Genomic DNA, 12,432 nt, shown 5'->3' with positions numbered 1-12,432 from the left:
TCTTTCTTTCTTAACGGAATCCAGTAAACTGCTCCGTAGCCGCTAGTCGAGAATTCGTTCGGACATGAGCGAACCGTCTCTTCCCTTCCTATCTGTCAGTCAGGCATGCACACGCACACCATGAAGCGAGAAGAGGAGATAGAGAAGTTCATAAAGAATACAGAGTTGCTGATGCTGCTGTCTGATGTATGCGGAAGAGTTTGGTTCATCATCGTGCTCGATCAGCCTATGTCTTTCTATTGTAGAGCGTTAGGCCTCAAACCTTTGTGAGCTGAGGCATTCATCAATGCCGTGCTCGTCTTGGATGGTGGAGGGCGAGTTAAGCTCATGTTGTTGTATCGGGTGATCGCAGCACGGTTGTTCTCCTTGGTCGGGAGGGCTACAAGACTCATCTGAGGTCTCTTCAAACAGATAATGAGCGAGTTAGTGATGTATGGAAAGCATTATTAGATGAGATAGATCATCAGCATCATGGCGCATGCAAGCAGTTCAGAGCAAACAAACAAAGGGCTAGTTGTTTTGGCATGTATCTTTCTGTAGGATTTCTATTATCGCTGCAAATACCAATTTGGATTGAAGCGTAGATTACAAGAGCTTGAAGATAACACGCGCACTAAGAAGAAGAACAAAACCATCGGCTCAAAACAACTACGCCGTGAAGAACTCGTTGTAGAGGTCAGCTTCATCCTTCATTTAGTCGTTCATGCATGCATGCACTTTAGTGATTTATGCATTCATCCAATTTCCTTCTTTTATTCGTTCATGCGTTCTTCATTCAGTTTCATCATTGATTCTTTTCCGTTCATTCATTCATTTATTCATTCCGGGTCGGGGGCTTTCATCGAGGCTCATGGGTTCTTGGTTCATTCGTCTGAATCCAAGGCAATGTTGTGCTGTCTTTCGAGTGTGAGGACATATCTAAATTGTATAGCGTCTGTCTCATCATCTGTTTGTGCGTACATCCGTCTCTTCTCACACGTCACGGTCACTATGTATGTGTGCATGAAAATGTATGGACCTATGCATGAATATGTTGGTATGAACACGTATGAATATGTATGTATGTAGTCCTCGCTCGTACGCGGCGACTCAGCACTCATTTTTTCATTAGCGTATTTGCATCATTCATATCCATGTTTTTCCTGTTTCTCATTCTCGTTTTCCGCAGATGCATGCGCGCTGATCTCTGGACTTACTACGGTGGTGTCACTGGTGTTTTTCAAACTCCGAATCTGTGTATGTACACTTCGTCATGAAAAACAGATTTCCGAAGGCTCTACACCCACCCTCGCAAGGGAAAATTCGTGCGTGGAAGCAGTGTCGTCTCTAGGCCTCGTACTTCTCCTTCCTCGTGATTTATGATGGTGAGATGGATGACGACCACTACGTATATACATATGTATACGTACGCATGCATGCATGCAGGCACTTGCTGATCTAAGAGAAGAATGCGTGACATCTCCAATGCGACAGTTCAATCGACAGAATTCTCTTCCTTTCGAGGTCTTCAGCGGTCACCTGCTTCATCAGCGAGGAGTTCGGAATGCTCTTAAGGTTCGTCTCTGTGTTTTGTCATGATAATAGTGATGCTGTACGGGTTGTAAGAGAAAGCAGAAGAGCTCGCATGATCAGTTAGGGATTGTTTTTTCCTCTGCCTCGGTAGCTGTTCCCTCATGCCCCCCTTATCAGAAGATAGACGTAGTGGGGCTACCGCATGTGTGTGTCTATATAGACATAGTGATGCTGCCGCATGCGTCTCTGTAGACTGACCGAGAGCCGACAGGTGACGGCGCTGTCTGATCCCCGTGTCTTGAGGGAACTAGATATGCATGCAGTATTTTCTTTTCTATAGATTTGCGACAATCTCTCCTAGGTCTAATGCTTTCTCTTAGACCTGGATGAGTCATACTCTTCTGAAGGTTTTCCTCCCTTCGTTCCTTCCTCGTACTGATGAGCTCAACTCTTTCTTTCTTTCTTTGGAACAGGATCCGTTACACACACGTCCTGCTGATGAACCTCAATATGATTCAGATCTTGATGGAGGAGATAGTCAAGGAGGGGAGCAGGAGTTATTTCTCGAAAATCTTCGAGAAGGGTATTTCTTTCCATCCACGTATGCCGGCTTTGTCCCTCCTGGTCGTATAGCGAACGTTCCGGCATGGTTCTCACCACCTCCTTCCTTATCTTCTCACCTTGGGAGTACTACCGGAGGTGCAGCAGGAGGCCGAGGCTCTGCTTCTCACCCTTATCATCACCCCCGTCCCGGTTTTAGCAGCAGATCGAACTATGGAGTTCATGTCCCACTGACTGCAGTTCCAGGGTGTTTTCTCATTGAACGTCCGCCTTCTTCTATTGGATCTCAAAGGACAGCGGGAGTGTTTGGAAGTAATAGCAAAGGTAAAGGAGGTAATACAACAAGTAGTCTAGGCGACTTTGATGATTCTCGGGGATATTTTCAAAGTAAACAGACGGTTTTTTCTACATGTGCTACACCATCTTTATCCTTTTCGCATGCAGAACTCAATACCATCTTAACATGTCTCCAGGCAGCTGCACGAAGAAGTAGACCTGGCGATGATGAGGGGCCTTCCTATATGACGCGTTCTCGATCAGCAGCGGGTCGGTCTGGTAAAAACTCTGGAGGAGGAGGGGCAGGGGGCAACACCGAGAAACATACAGGGAGAGGGACAGGTCAAACAGGAGGAGGTAAGGCAGGATGGGGTGGGAGTAGCTGGAGTGGGGGATGCGGAGGTCTCCCGGGGTCCGTCGGATGGAGTGGTAGTACAGCCACAGGAAGTCTTTTCGGAACGTCTTCTACCAGTACAGGAAATAGTTCGAAAGGAGGAGCTGCTGGTGGCGCGCAAAGTCCAAGGGCGAGAGCATTAGATGCCTTATTGTTGCGATTGAAAGGAGTTGTTAGGGCTAAGCAAACAGGACTGTGGGCAGAACGCCTTCTTCAAGCCCACCAAGGAATTTCAGCAGGATCAGCTGGTGTAGGAACAGGTCTGTGTGCGGCAGGGTCTGAAGGGGGGCGAGGACTGGGAGGGAGAAAGGGAAAAGCGGCGACGATCGGTATGCATGCAGGAGGAGGAGGGGGAGGTGTAGTAGTAGATGGCCTTTGTCAACAAGATACATCGCAATCTGACATGCAAGTGGTCGCACCTGTTGTAAAGGATGAGACAGAGAGTCTTGGGATGGGTGATTTAGATGGTGGAGATGCTCGACTTAATGAGAAAAGTCTAGTGAAGGTAGAAGATCAGCAGGGAGTTACGCAGGTAGGAGAGGGTGAGCCTGTAATGAAGAATAAGGCTGATGTTTCCAGGGGTGAAAGTAGTGGAGACGCAACTGAACGGGGGAGACTGACGGTGGAGACAGAGACATATGAGGACATTACCGTGCATGGCACAGGAACACAAATGTCGCAGGGACGAGATACGACTATGGCGGATGAAGGGGTAGAAAGCCGAGAAGGTGGTGAACCGGGACGAGGAGAAGAAGGTGACGGCAGTGCAAGAGGACAGATAGGAGAAGGAGATGAAAGAAGTGCAAAAGAAGAGGTGCCGGAAGGGAAGAAAGGCCCACAAGCTTTGGAGAGTCTTCTTGCGGGTCTATCTCATGCTGATCTAAGCCAGTTAGCCGCTCACTTGGCCTCCGCAACGTGCTCAGCTGGAGGTACGGAGAGTGAAAACGTCAGCGGACCCACTGGTGTTGTCACAGCCGGGGTCAGCCTTTCTAAGGAAGGCCGGGGAAAAGGGGATGAAACTTCATCTTCTTCAGTCACCTGTTCTTCCTTTCTGAGTTCTCTCCTATCTCAGGCTTCGGGCGGGTCGTTGGCTTTTTCTTCATCATCGTCCTCGTCATCTCCTTTGGCACGAGCACTTCTCTCGTCTAGCCGCAGCACATCCTTGCATGAGCCCTCACCACCGCAGTTCCTTCGTGGTTTCAGTGGGAACGTTCAAGATACTCCTGGAGGGTTTCGCGGTGCTGCTCCACTTACAGGGGCAGGGGGGGCGAGGACGGGTCTCCTGCCGCCTTCTGCTCATGAAGCTCTTGCTGGGGGTCCCTCGTCATCATTTTCATCTCGAGTCTTGCCAGCACCCAACAGTCGTCCGCTTCCCTCTTCTCAGACGTCTCCTGCCTTTGCAGCATCTGACTTACTTCGCAGTCTACTTGGTGCTGGTCGAGGACAGCAACAAGGAGGACTGCCCTCGAGCGCCGCGCCGTTACTACTAGCTTCTTCCTCTCCTTCTTCTCCCTTCACGAGTCTCTTGGTCCAAGCGGCCACCGCTGCAACACGGGCTGCTGCTGCTGCTGGCGCGAGCGGCAACGCCACCACAGCACAACATCACTCACGCGTGGAGAATTCCTCTACATTGTCGTCTTCCCTTCTTCCTGCTCGGGGAGGCTTGAACGGAGGAGGAGCGGCCTCATCTAGTAGCCATGAAAGGGGAAAGGGCGAAAACAGTGCTCTGGGGAGAGGTGGAACTGCGGAGTCGAATCAGGATAAAAACTTCTCCGGCGTAGGGGGACTTACCCACAGCGGAATATTACCAAGTGCTGCATTGTCTTCTGTCCCTCTAACAACGCCAGGAGACTCAAGTCTTCTTGGAGCGGTCTCTGCATCAGGAAAAGTGACAGGAGGAAATAAGTCTAATTGGAGTACAGGGGGCGGGGATGCTGAACTGAAGGCTTTAGCTCCATCAGGGACAGAGATAGGTTCATGTAACAGTAGCGGGAGTGTCTTGCAAGGAGAAGGGACGACTTCAGGAAGAGGAGGTCCCGTGGTTTCAGGAGGGGGTATAAACTCAGTGACGTCATCGACACCTGATTCTGAAAGTGGTCGTCGGACAGCATCAGCAGGCCCACCAGGCATGAACGGCATCGGAGGTGGTAGTGGTGTTTTTTCTCTTTCTCCTGGGAGCGAAGGTGGAGAAGGAGTAGATAGAGGAACTGACAGCGGAGGCGCTTTTTCACGTGGAGGCCTTGGGATAGGGGGGGCAGGACTCCCAAGCTCCCCTGTTAGTTCTGCGGCAACATCCGTATTAACTTCCAGTGGAGGAGGGCGTTCCGCTTCTCCTTTGTCGGCATCTCCTCGACAACAACCTGTATCAAAACACCTTGCCTCTGATACATCGTCCTCGAGTAAAACGTCTCCTTCTCTCTTGGCTCCCGGGTTACCGCCGTCGTCATCAGTGTCTTGTCCGGAGTCTTTAGGAGGTTCTGGTATCTCTACATGTTTTTCCGGTTCTTCTGGTGCTCCTCAGGGGGGACCTGCAACAGGGATCACTCGGTCACCTCCTGCCGTTTCGACCCCGCAACAAGATTCTGCAAGACACTTTGTAAACTCATGTCTCTCCACTACTCTTGGTGCCTCACCCTTGCCGTCTACGTCTCCAGTTTCTTTTCCCGCTTCAGCTTTTGGGCTTGTCAGTCCACTCCGGACGCAACACTCTTCTCCGGTAGTAGGTGCAGCAACAGGAGCAGCATCTTTGCCTTCCACCCCACCGAGGACAGCGACCTCGTCGGCGTTGTCTCCGGATTCAAGGCCAGGCACTGCGACATTCTCCGTTGGGAGTCCTCCTGGTGGTGGCCGTCTTCCGTCATCTAGCACACCTATTACAAGTGGAAATCTCTCGAACGTTGGGTGGCGGGGAGGTTCGACACCTTCTCCGCTCACTTCCGCAGCCTTCGCAGGTGTTCCTTCTCTCTCCCCGATTTCTCATGTTTCTCTTCCTGCAAATGCCACCCCGGATGGACTTCTCTCTATCTCCACAAGACCTACCAATAGCAATAGCCATACAGGCAGTTCGGGTTGTTTCAATGCTTCCACACCAGCAGGAGGTAATATTTCTTCTGTTGGTGGCGGACCACCGAGCTCTGCTAGCTCTTCTGTGACCGACTCCCCCCAGAATCGCGCGCACCACCCCGGCACCCAGAGTGCAGCGACTCCTTTGAAAAACCTCCTTCCCTCCCCACAAGCATCCCACTTATCACCCTCTGGCGGCGGTGTTCCCACTGCAAGCACTGCCGGTCTTCTCGCGGCGCCCCCCTCTTCATATGTACTGCCGGGACTTCCACACAAGCCTAACACTACTCGTGGTGCAAGTCCTCCACCGTCACCACAAGCCCTTCTAGCTGCTGCAGCTGCTGCGGTAGCCGCTGCGGGGAGACTCCCACCTTCAGTTGCTCTGGCAGCAGCAGCCGCGGCTGCTGCCGCCGCTGCGGCTAAGACGTCGGGAGGAGCCATAGGATCCTCGTCAGGGCCACCAGGAGGAGGGGGAGCTCTAGGGTTACTACTGAGTGGAAGTGGAAGCACTTTTGGCTTAAGTGGAAGTAGCAGCGGAGTTGGGACTGGTGAAGCTGAGGGTGTCCTGGCAGGGAGCCGCGGAGGGGGTGGTCTGGTCGAAGGGAAGCAAGTAGACCAAGAGAAATCGGCGACTGGATTCAGTGGAGGAGACGAGACAGCAGGAGGAATACGAAGAAGTGGATCAGGGGGGGGGATGTCAAGTATAGGAGGAGCAGGTACAGGAGGCGCACGTGATACTTCGGTAGGGCGGGATGGTGAAGGGAAAGTAGGCCGGAGGAATGTCGTACCAGGAATCTCTGGAAATAGCCCAGCGGATGAGGTGCTCGAGACGAGTCAGCAGCCAGGGTGCCGGCAGGAGCGCGGCCGTGCTATAGGAATAGGAGGACAGGAGGTCTCTTCAAACGAGCGATCAGAGTCAAGAAATAACTCCGGAGGGAATGGAGAAGGCAGAGGAGAGAAAGCGTCGGGACTGGGCGTCACATCAGCAGACTTGGAGGGGAGAGAGAAAAAAACTACACCGTCACCAGGTCTAGTTCCTTCAACCCCGTTGGGAGAGTTCTTGGGTATTCTTGCTCGTGGAGAGGTGGCAATGGCGGCTGTGGAAAGCACTCTGGGAAGTAGACCCTTCCAGCGTGTTGTAGGAGCACCCCCCGGTGAGAAGGTAGAAAAAGGAGCAAGAGAAGTAGAAAGGGGAGGTGCAGGGGATGGTACGCTTGCAGAATTACGGCAAAGAAGGGGGGAAGAAGCCTTTCGGACTGGGGCAGACGGTGAAGGATCGGCACAGGCATCCCATCTCGCAACCCTTCGGATGTTTCATCTTCCTGGGTCCTCAGCGTCTTCTCCTTTCCTTCCTTCGTCTCTATCTGTGCCAGCGACCGATGCTAGAGCTATACCAGTCACTTCAGAGAGTTCTTCGTCTTCTGGGTCGGGAGTCGCCATGTCTTCTACCTTCCTCACGTCTTCTTCCTCCTCCCGAGGGGCCCCGGAAACACCGCAGCAGTCTTACGCTACTCCGGCCTCTGAAGCAGTGGGGCCCTCCCTCTCCTTGCATACGTCTCCCCTACTTTCTTCTTTCGAAGCGTCTCGACTTACGTCTCCTGCTTGTCCCATGTCTCTTACTTCAGCGTCGTCAGCTCCCTCTTCTAATCTCTCGTCTGGTACTGCAGCTGGGGCAGCGGCCACCTCTCTACCAGAGCGCTCGTGTACGTCAAGTAACACTAGTAGCCCTGGTTTACAGACCCCAGTTTCTTCTGCACCTGTTGCATCCACACAAATCTCTTCTTCGAGTGCTCAAGGACAACACTCTTCTCCTCCCCCTTTCCGGGTTGCGTCCTTGCCAGGCGACGGGTCTACAGCGAAGGGGGCACCGCCGGTAACGTCAGCAGGCGAGCTCTTCCGCAGCTCTGAGGTCCCTGTGCCCACAGCTGCCTGGATGCCTCTCCCTGCTTCGCAACAAGAGAGCGAACCTCTCTTTTCCTAGTAACGACTCTGTGGCTGTCCCTGCTGGCCCACTCGAGACCTCGAGGGGAGACAACAGCCTCATCAGTTCAGGCGAAACTGTGAAATCTCCTGGAGAAAGAGCGCTGGTTGGAGAAGGCGTGACACGTTCTTCTCACGACGCCTCTCCTGAAGGGCCTCGCCTTCCTGGGAGTGATATGCCTGCAAAGGAAAGTGCCCGTTTTCTTGAAACTGCTGGCAGTAGTGCGCCGCTCTCAGGTCAGGAAGACCATAGTGTCGGTGATGCTCCCTCCGGTCTAGCAAGTGAAAAAAATGATGAAAAGTTGCTCCTGTCATCATTCCTCAGACGGGGGCTAGCAACGGATCCATCGGCGTCTTTGGTTCATTCTAAGGATCAGCCGGAAGGCGTCTTCTCTTTACCCAGTGCGACGACTACGGCGGGAGGAACTGTCGGCCCACAGGCGACTTCCACATTCACCTCTACATCTGTCGGCACCAGTGTGTTTCCTTCGGTGTCTGAAATGACGGATCTTTTTCCTAGTCATCTCGTTGCAGGGACAGCTGGAAATGCTCGCCCCGGTGTCTTGTCAGCTTCCGCCACATTGGGTGAAGGAGGCGCAGCTGTATCAACAGGAAAAGGTTACTCCTCTCCTCTAATCGATCCGAGTCGCGCAGGTGGCAGAGCAGTCACGCTAACCCCATCGGGAAACATTTCTCCGGAATTGGGTTCTCAGCATGACATGCGAGAGATGGACCCAAGCTGTGGATCGGCAGAAAGTCAACAACAGAACAAGAGTGGTGGGGCACTTTCATCTGTCTTGGGAATGTCGACTGCTGCTGCTGCAGGATCCTCCTCAGCTTTGGGGGAAATGACGCCACTTCTCCCGCATTCAGACCCTCCTCCTGCACATACACCCGGAGAGCTCTTAGTCGATCCGGCGGTAACAGCCAGGAGCATGGGAAAGCTATCTAGCCATCTGCAGTCAACGGGTGAAGCTCTCGTTCCCCCTTCAACAAGTGACTCGGCGGCAGGTGGTCTTCCCGGGGCGGGAGGGAGTTTCTGTTTCGCAGCACGAGGTCGGAGAGTGGCAACAAAGTGGACGGAAGAAGAGAAAAAAGTCTATGCGGAGACATTTCGAATCCATGGAAAGAACTGGGATGTCTTGACTCGTGCACTATCGCCATTCGGAAAGACGAGGGAGCAAGTGAAGAACTACTATCAGAATACATTATCAAAGAACCGTCATGAAAAGAGTGATGTGGGGAGTGTTGCCTTTTCATCGGCTATGCAGGGAACGATGCCTCTTCTGTTGGAGAGAGGAACAGAGGACTGTTCAACACGGGGAAAAGATGTCTGTCCTTCTGTTTCAGAATACACCTTCGCCAATGAAAGAGGAAACGCCGTTGTCTCTTCCGTTGGCGGGGGAGGAACCCAGGGGAATGGTTTTGAAGGGGGAGAAGAAGCCGGTAGTGTACGGACAGCTGACCACGGAGACGAACTTCTCTTTTCTCGCGAAGGGGGTGGCGCCAAGCTAGTCGTGCAGGGAGAAGAAGACAGTCTGAGGCATCTTGAGGGAGCTAAAGGCCACTTAGGAATTTCTGATGGAGCTCAGACATCCTCTTATGGAGAACCTCAGGAGCATGGCATTGACTCCGTCACCCCACAGTTCTGTGCAGGCGCACTGGATGTTGTTCACATGTCGAGCTGCGAAGAAGGACTTTCTTCCACTTCGGAGACCGCAGAGAGAAGAAGCTCATCGGGGCCTGTTTTCGCCATGGCTGGCGGTAGCTCAACACCAGGGCACGGAAGAGGCTTGACGGGAGTTTCTTGTCCGGCTGAGGAAGGAGGAAGTGATAGGTCACGAGAACCACCGAAAGAGCAGCAGTGCAGGTCAGAGACTGGGAACGTGCTTCGCTACGTTCATCACAAGCTAGCGCCGGAGTTACCGCTACCTCTAGAGACACCTGCAGAGGGGAACACGGGGGACAAAGCTCTTCAGGAGAACAGTATTGAAGCCCCACCGGAAATTTCCTCGGCTCCTTTCACATCTGGAACGCGTAGATCCCCCGCAGACATGACAAAGAAAGAGAGTGGATCTGGCAACAGCAGCAGTGATTTGTCTGTCGACTCTCGATCGACTAGAGTCGAAATGATGACAGAAGAAGACCCTTCACTGAAAGAGATTACACAGACTACTGTCGGCGCTGCCTCTACTGCCGGAGATCAGTCTCGAGTCACTGAAGGTGGTCATATAGAAGGAGGTACAGGAGGTGGTGTGCGGGCATCGGGGTTGCTTAGCTGGGAGGGCGCGTCTAATGGGAATCATCTCGCTGAAGTATCACACGGACTGTCTCGTCATGAAAACAGTCACGTACCGTTTCCATCGAGCTCGTCTTCTTCTGTCTCTGCATGTCATTCTTCGCCCCCTCAGGCAGAAGGTGTTCTGTCTTCTTCCGTCGATAGCCATGGTGAAACGGCCACATCATCGCAAACTCAGATAGTGGCCACCGGAGAGTCTTCCGCTCTTTGCTGAGAGGCATGTGAAGGAACAGGATAGCTTACGATATCATCAGAACATGTTAGGCTGTTCTCCCTCTGAAGATTCAAGAGCTCTTCGTGACGCCACTGGCTCTCCCTCACACACCTCTCCTAGCACGGGGGTCGGTGTGTCTCCCTCCTTTCGTCCTACAATCGGCGCGGCATCAGCTCACGAGGAGCAGGACGTGGGAGTGCATGTCTTTCTTACTCGACACGAAGTCACCATTTGAGAGTGGAGTTGCAAATGACACCAAATGACGCTAGTGTACTTCAAGAACGTGATCAAGACATCATCCGGAAAAGGGAAGAGGGGGCGAACCGCGCCTCTGGTTGTACGAGTGGTGTTCATCCAGAGAATGAGAAAGAGTAGAATGTAGGAGATTCTGCGCCTGTCGGGCGTTTGTTTGAGCTGTCACGCACTGGAGAGTGTACACGGACGGGGCTTCTCTTCATGTTGCGGTGCACTGCCTGATGTGGCTATCAGGAATGAAGAGTGAAGTCGACAGGTCGGGGTGGCTCCTGCTGTCAGAACCAGTGTCGTTTTTGATGAGAGGCTTGATCGAGTGGGATCTCGGAATCGGCAGTGCTTCTTCGACGGAGTGACGACACATGTTCGAGGAGATCTGCGGAGTTCCAGGGTGAAAGAGAGAGAAAGTCGGAATGCCATGACGACAGGGTGATAGTAGGGGATCAGAACAACACGACTCTGAAGGAAAAAGAAAGTGTATGAAAAGTGTAGTGTGTCTCTGATGGGATCAGAGAACTGAAAGGCGTTTTCGGAAGGAGAAATGCCAGCTTGATTGTTAAAGTTTACTGGAGAATCCACGCCATATCTTTTGCTTCGGCCGCATTCGAGCTTGTAAAGGTTCTCAGGGCTTCGTTTGTCGACTCTGCATCTAGCAACTTTCAAAGCAGCGAACTTCACGTCGTATGGAATGTTTCGAATTATGGGCGCGGTGTACTCCCGGACCATCGGTGTTCTATCTCGTCTGCGCTATCGCACGGAACAGAGCGGACTTTCGCGTGATCCGCTGTGGGGCGTCCAGGGGGAGACGCGTTACAGAGCATGAATTGCTGTAAGAGCGCATACGCGGTGGCGCTCGCTTCTGCGGCTCCCGTCCGTCAGTCGGGACAGGCGGAACGCAGACAGGAATTGCAGGGTTAGGGGCTGCGAATGCCGATCAGATACACCGAGTTCTGTCGGTGCTTGTCACGAAGCAAAACAAAAATCGCTGTCATGTTTAAAGTACCATAAGTTTATTAGCGCAGCGAGCTCTTTTTTGATCCGGTGATTCATGAACTGTGAGATATTCCATTGTACGATTGGCTGTGTGTAAAGAAATTCGTATGTGCTTTCACCCTACAGTCCAGCTGGGAGGGGTGTCGGGTGCTTCGCAACTGGTGATCTAAGGCGAAATGCCGCGGACAAAAGCCGGAAATGGAGCACCAAAAAGTAACGGAAGAGGAAGATCTCTCAGAAGCGAACGACCACGTCCTGACATGTGGACGTCGGGGACGCCGATAGACCACAGTGGAGTGACGTCTCCGGAATTGCTCACGGGTAACGAACAGGCAGACCTTAATCACGCTGCTCGAAAAAGGTTATTACCTTGTTGCGACCGGCGCACCAGGGTAGAGAAGACCAAACAACCCCCAGAGCCCGGGCGTGTTAGAGTTACTGGCCGATGCGCGTCCTGACACTTCTGGCAAGCGCTACCACCTCAGCACCGAGTCAGCCTAGCTCGGACTTTTTCGAACATGGAAAGCAGAAGCTGGCGTAGTTCGCACGCGGTGTGTCGCTGCTAAGGTATTCTGCTTCACTCACGGAAAACTACGAGAGTGCGGTAGCTTTCCAACTCCCTGTCCGGTCCGCAGAAAAGGGCACGCGAGGCGGCCTTTCCCGTGTGTGTTTGCTGGAAAACTACTCTGGCTTGTCCGCGGAGGGTCTGCCACAGGGATTTCTCTGCACACTTCCGTCAAGAAGCCCACACCAAAGCTTCACGTAAAGAAGTCTGGCGACTCGGCTAGAAAACTTCGGACCTGTCTGCACTATCGCTGACATACTTTTAATATCAAACTTCTTCCTGCAACGTGCAGAACGCAGTGACGAAAGACCCTTACCTCCCAG

General features: G+C 52.7%; 1 protein-coding gene across 1 annotated transcript in view; it reads left to right on the top strand.

Moving 5' to 3' along the window:
• The window catches only part of CSUI_001328 (myb family dna-binding domain-containing protein), a 23,139-nt gene extending 11,008 nt beyond the window's left edge, over nt 1-12,131 (top strand). The window contains exons 5-7 of the mRNA XM_068061534.1: nt 541-675; nt 1,426-1,554; nt 1,986-12,131. Of these exons, the coding sequence (XP_067926491.1) occupies nt 541-675; nt 1,426-1,554; nt 1,986-7,787 (6,066 nt within the window). The 3' untranslated portion in view covers nt 7,788-12,131. The remainder of the gene's footprint in view (nt 1-540; nt 676-1,425; nt 1,555-1,985) is intronic.
• The last annotated feature ends 301 nt before the right edge of the window (nt 12,132-12,432 follow it).

Source organism: Cystoisospora suis (assembly GCF_002600585.1).
Source record: "Cystoisospora suis strain Wien I chromosome Unknown contig_522, whole genome shotgun sequence".
NCBI lineage: Eukaryota > Apicomplexa > Conoidasida > Eucoccidiorida > Sarcocystidae > Cystoisospora > Cystoisospora suis.
This window is presented reverse-complemented; position numbering and strand designations above follow the sequence as displayed.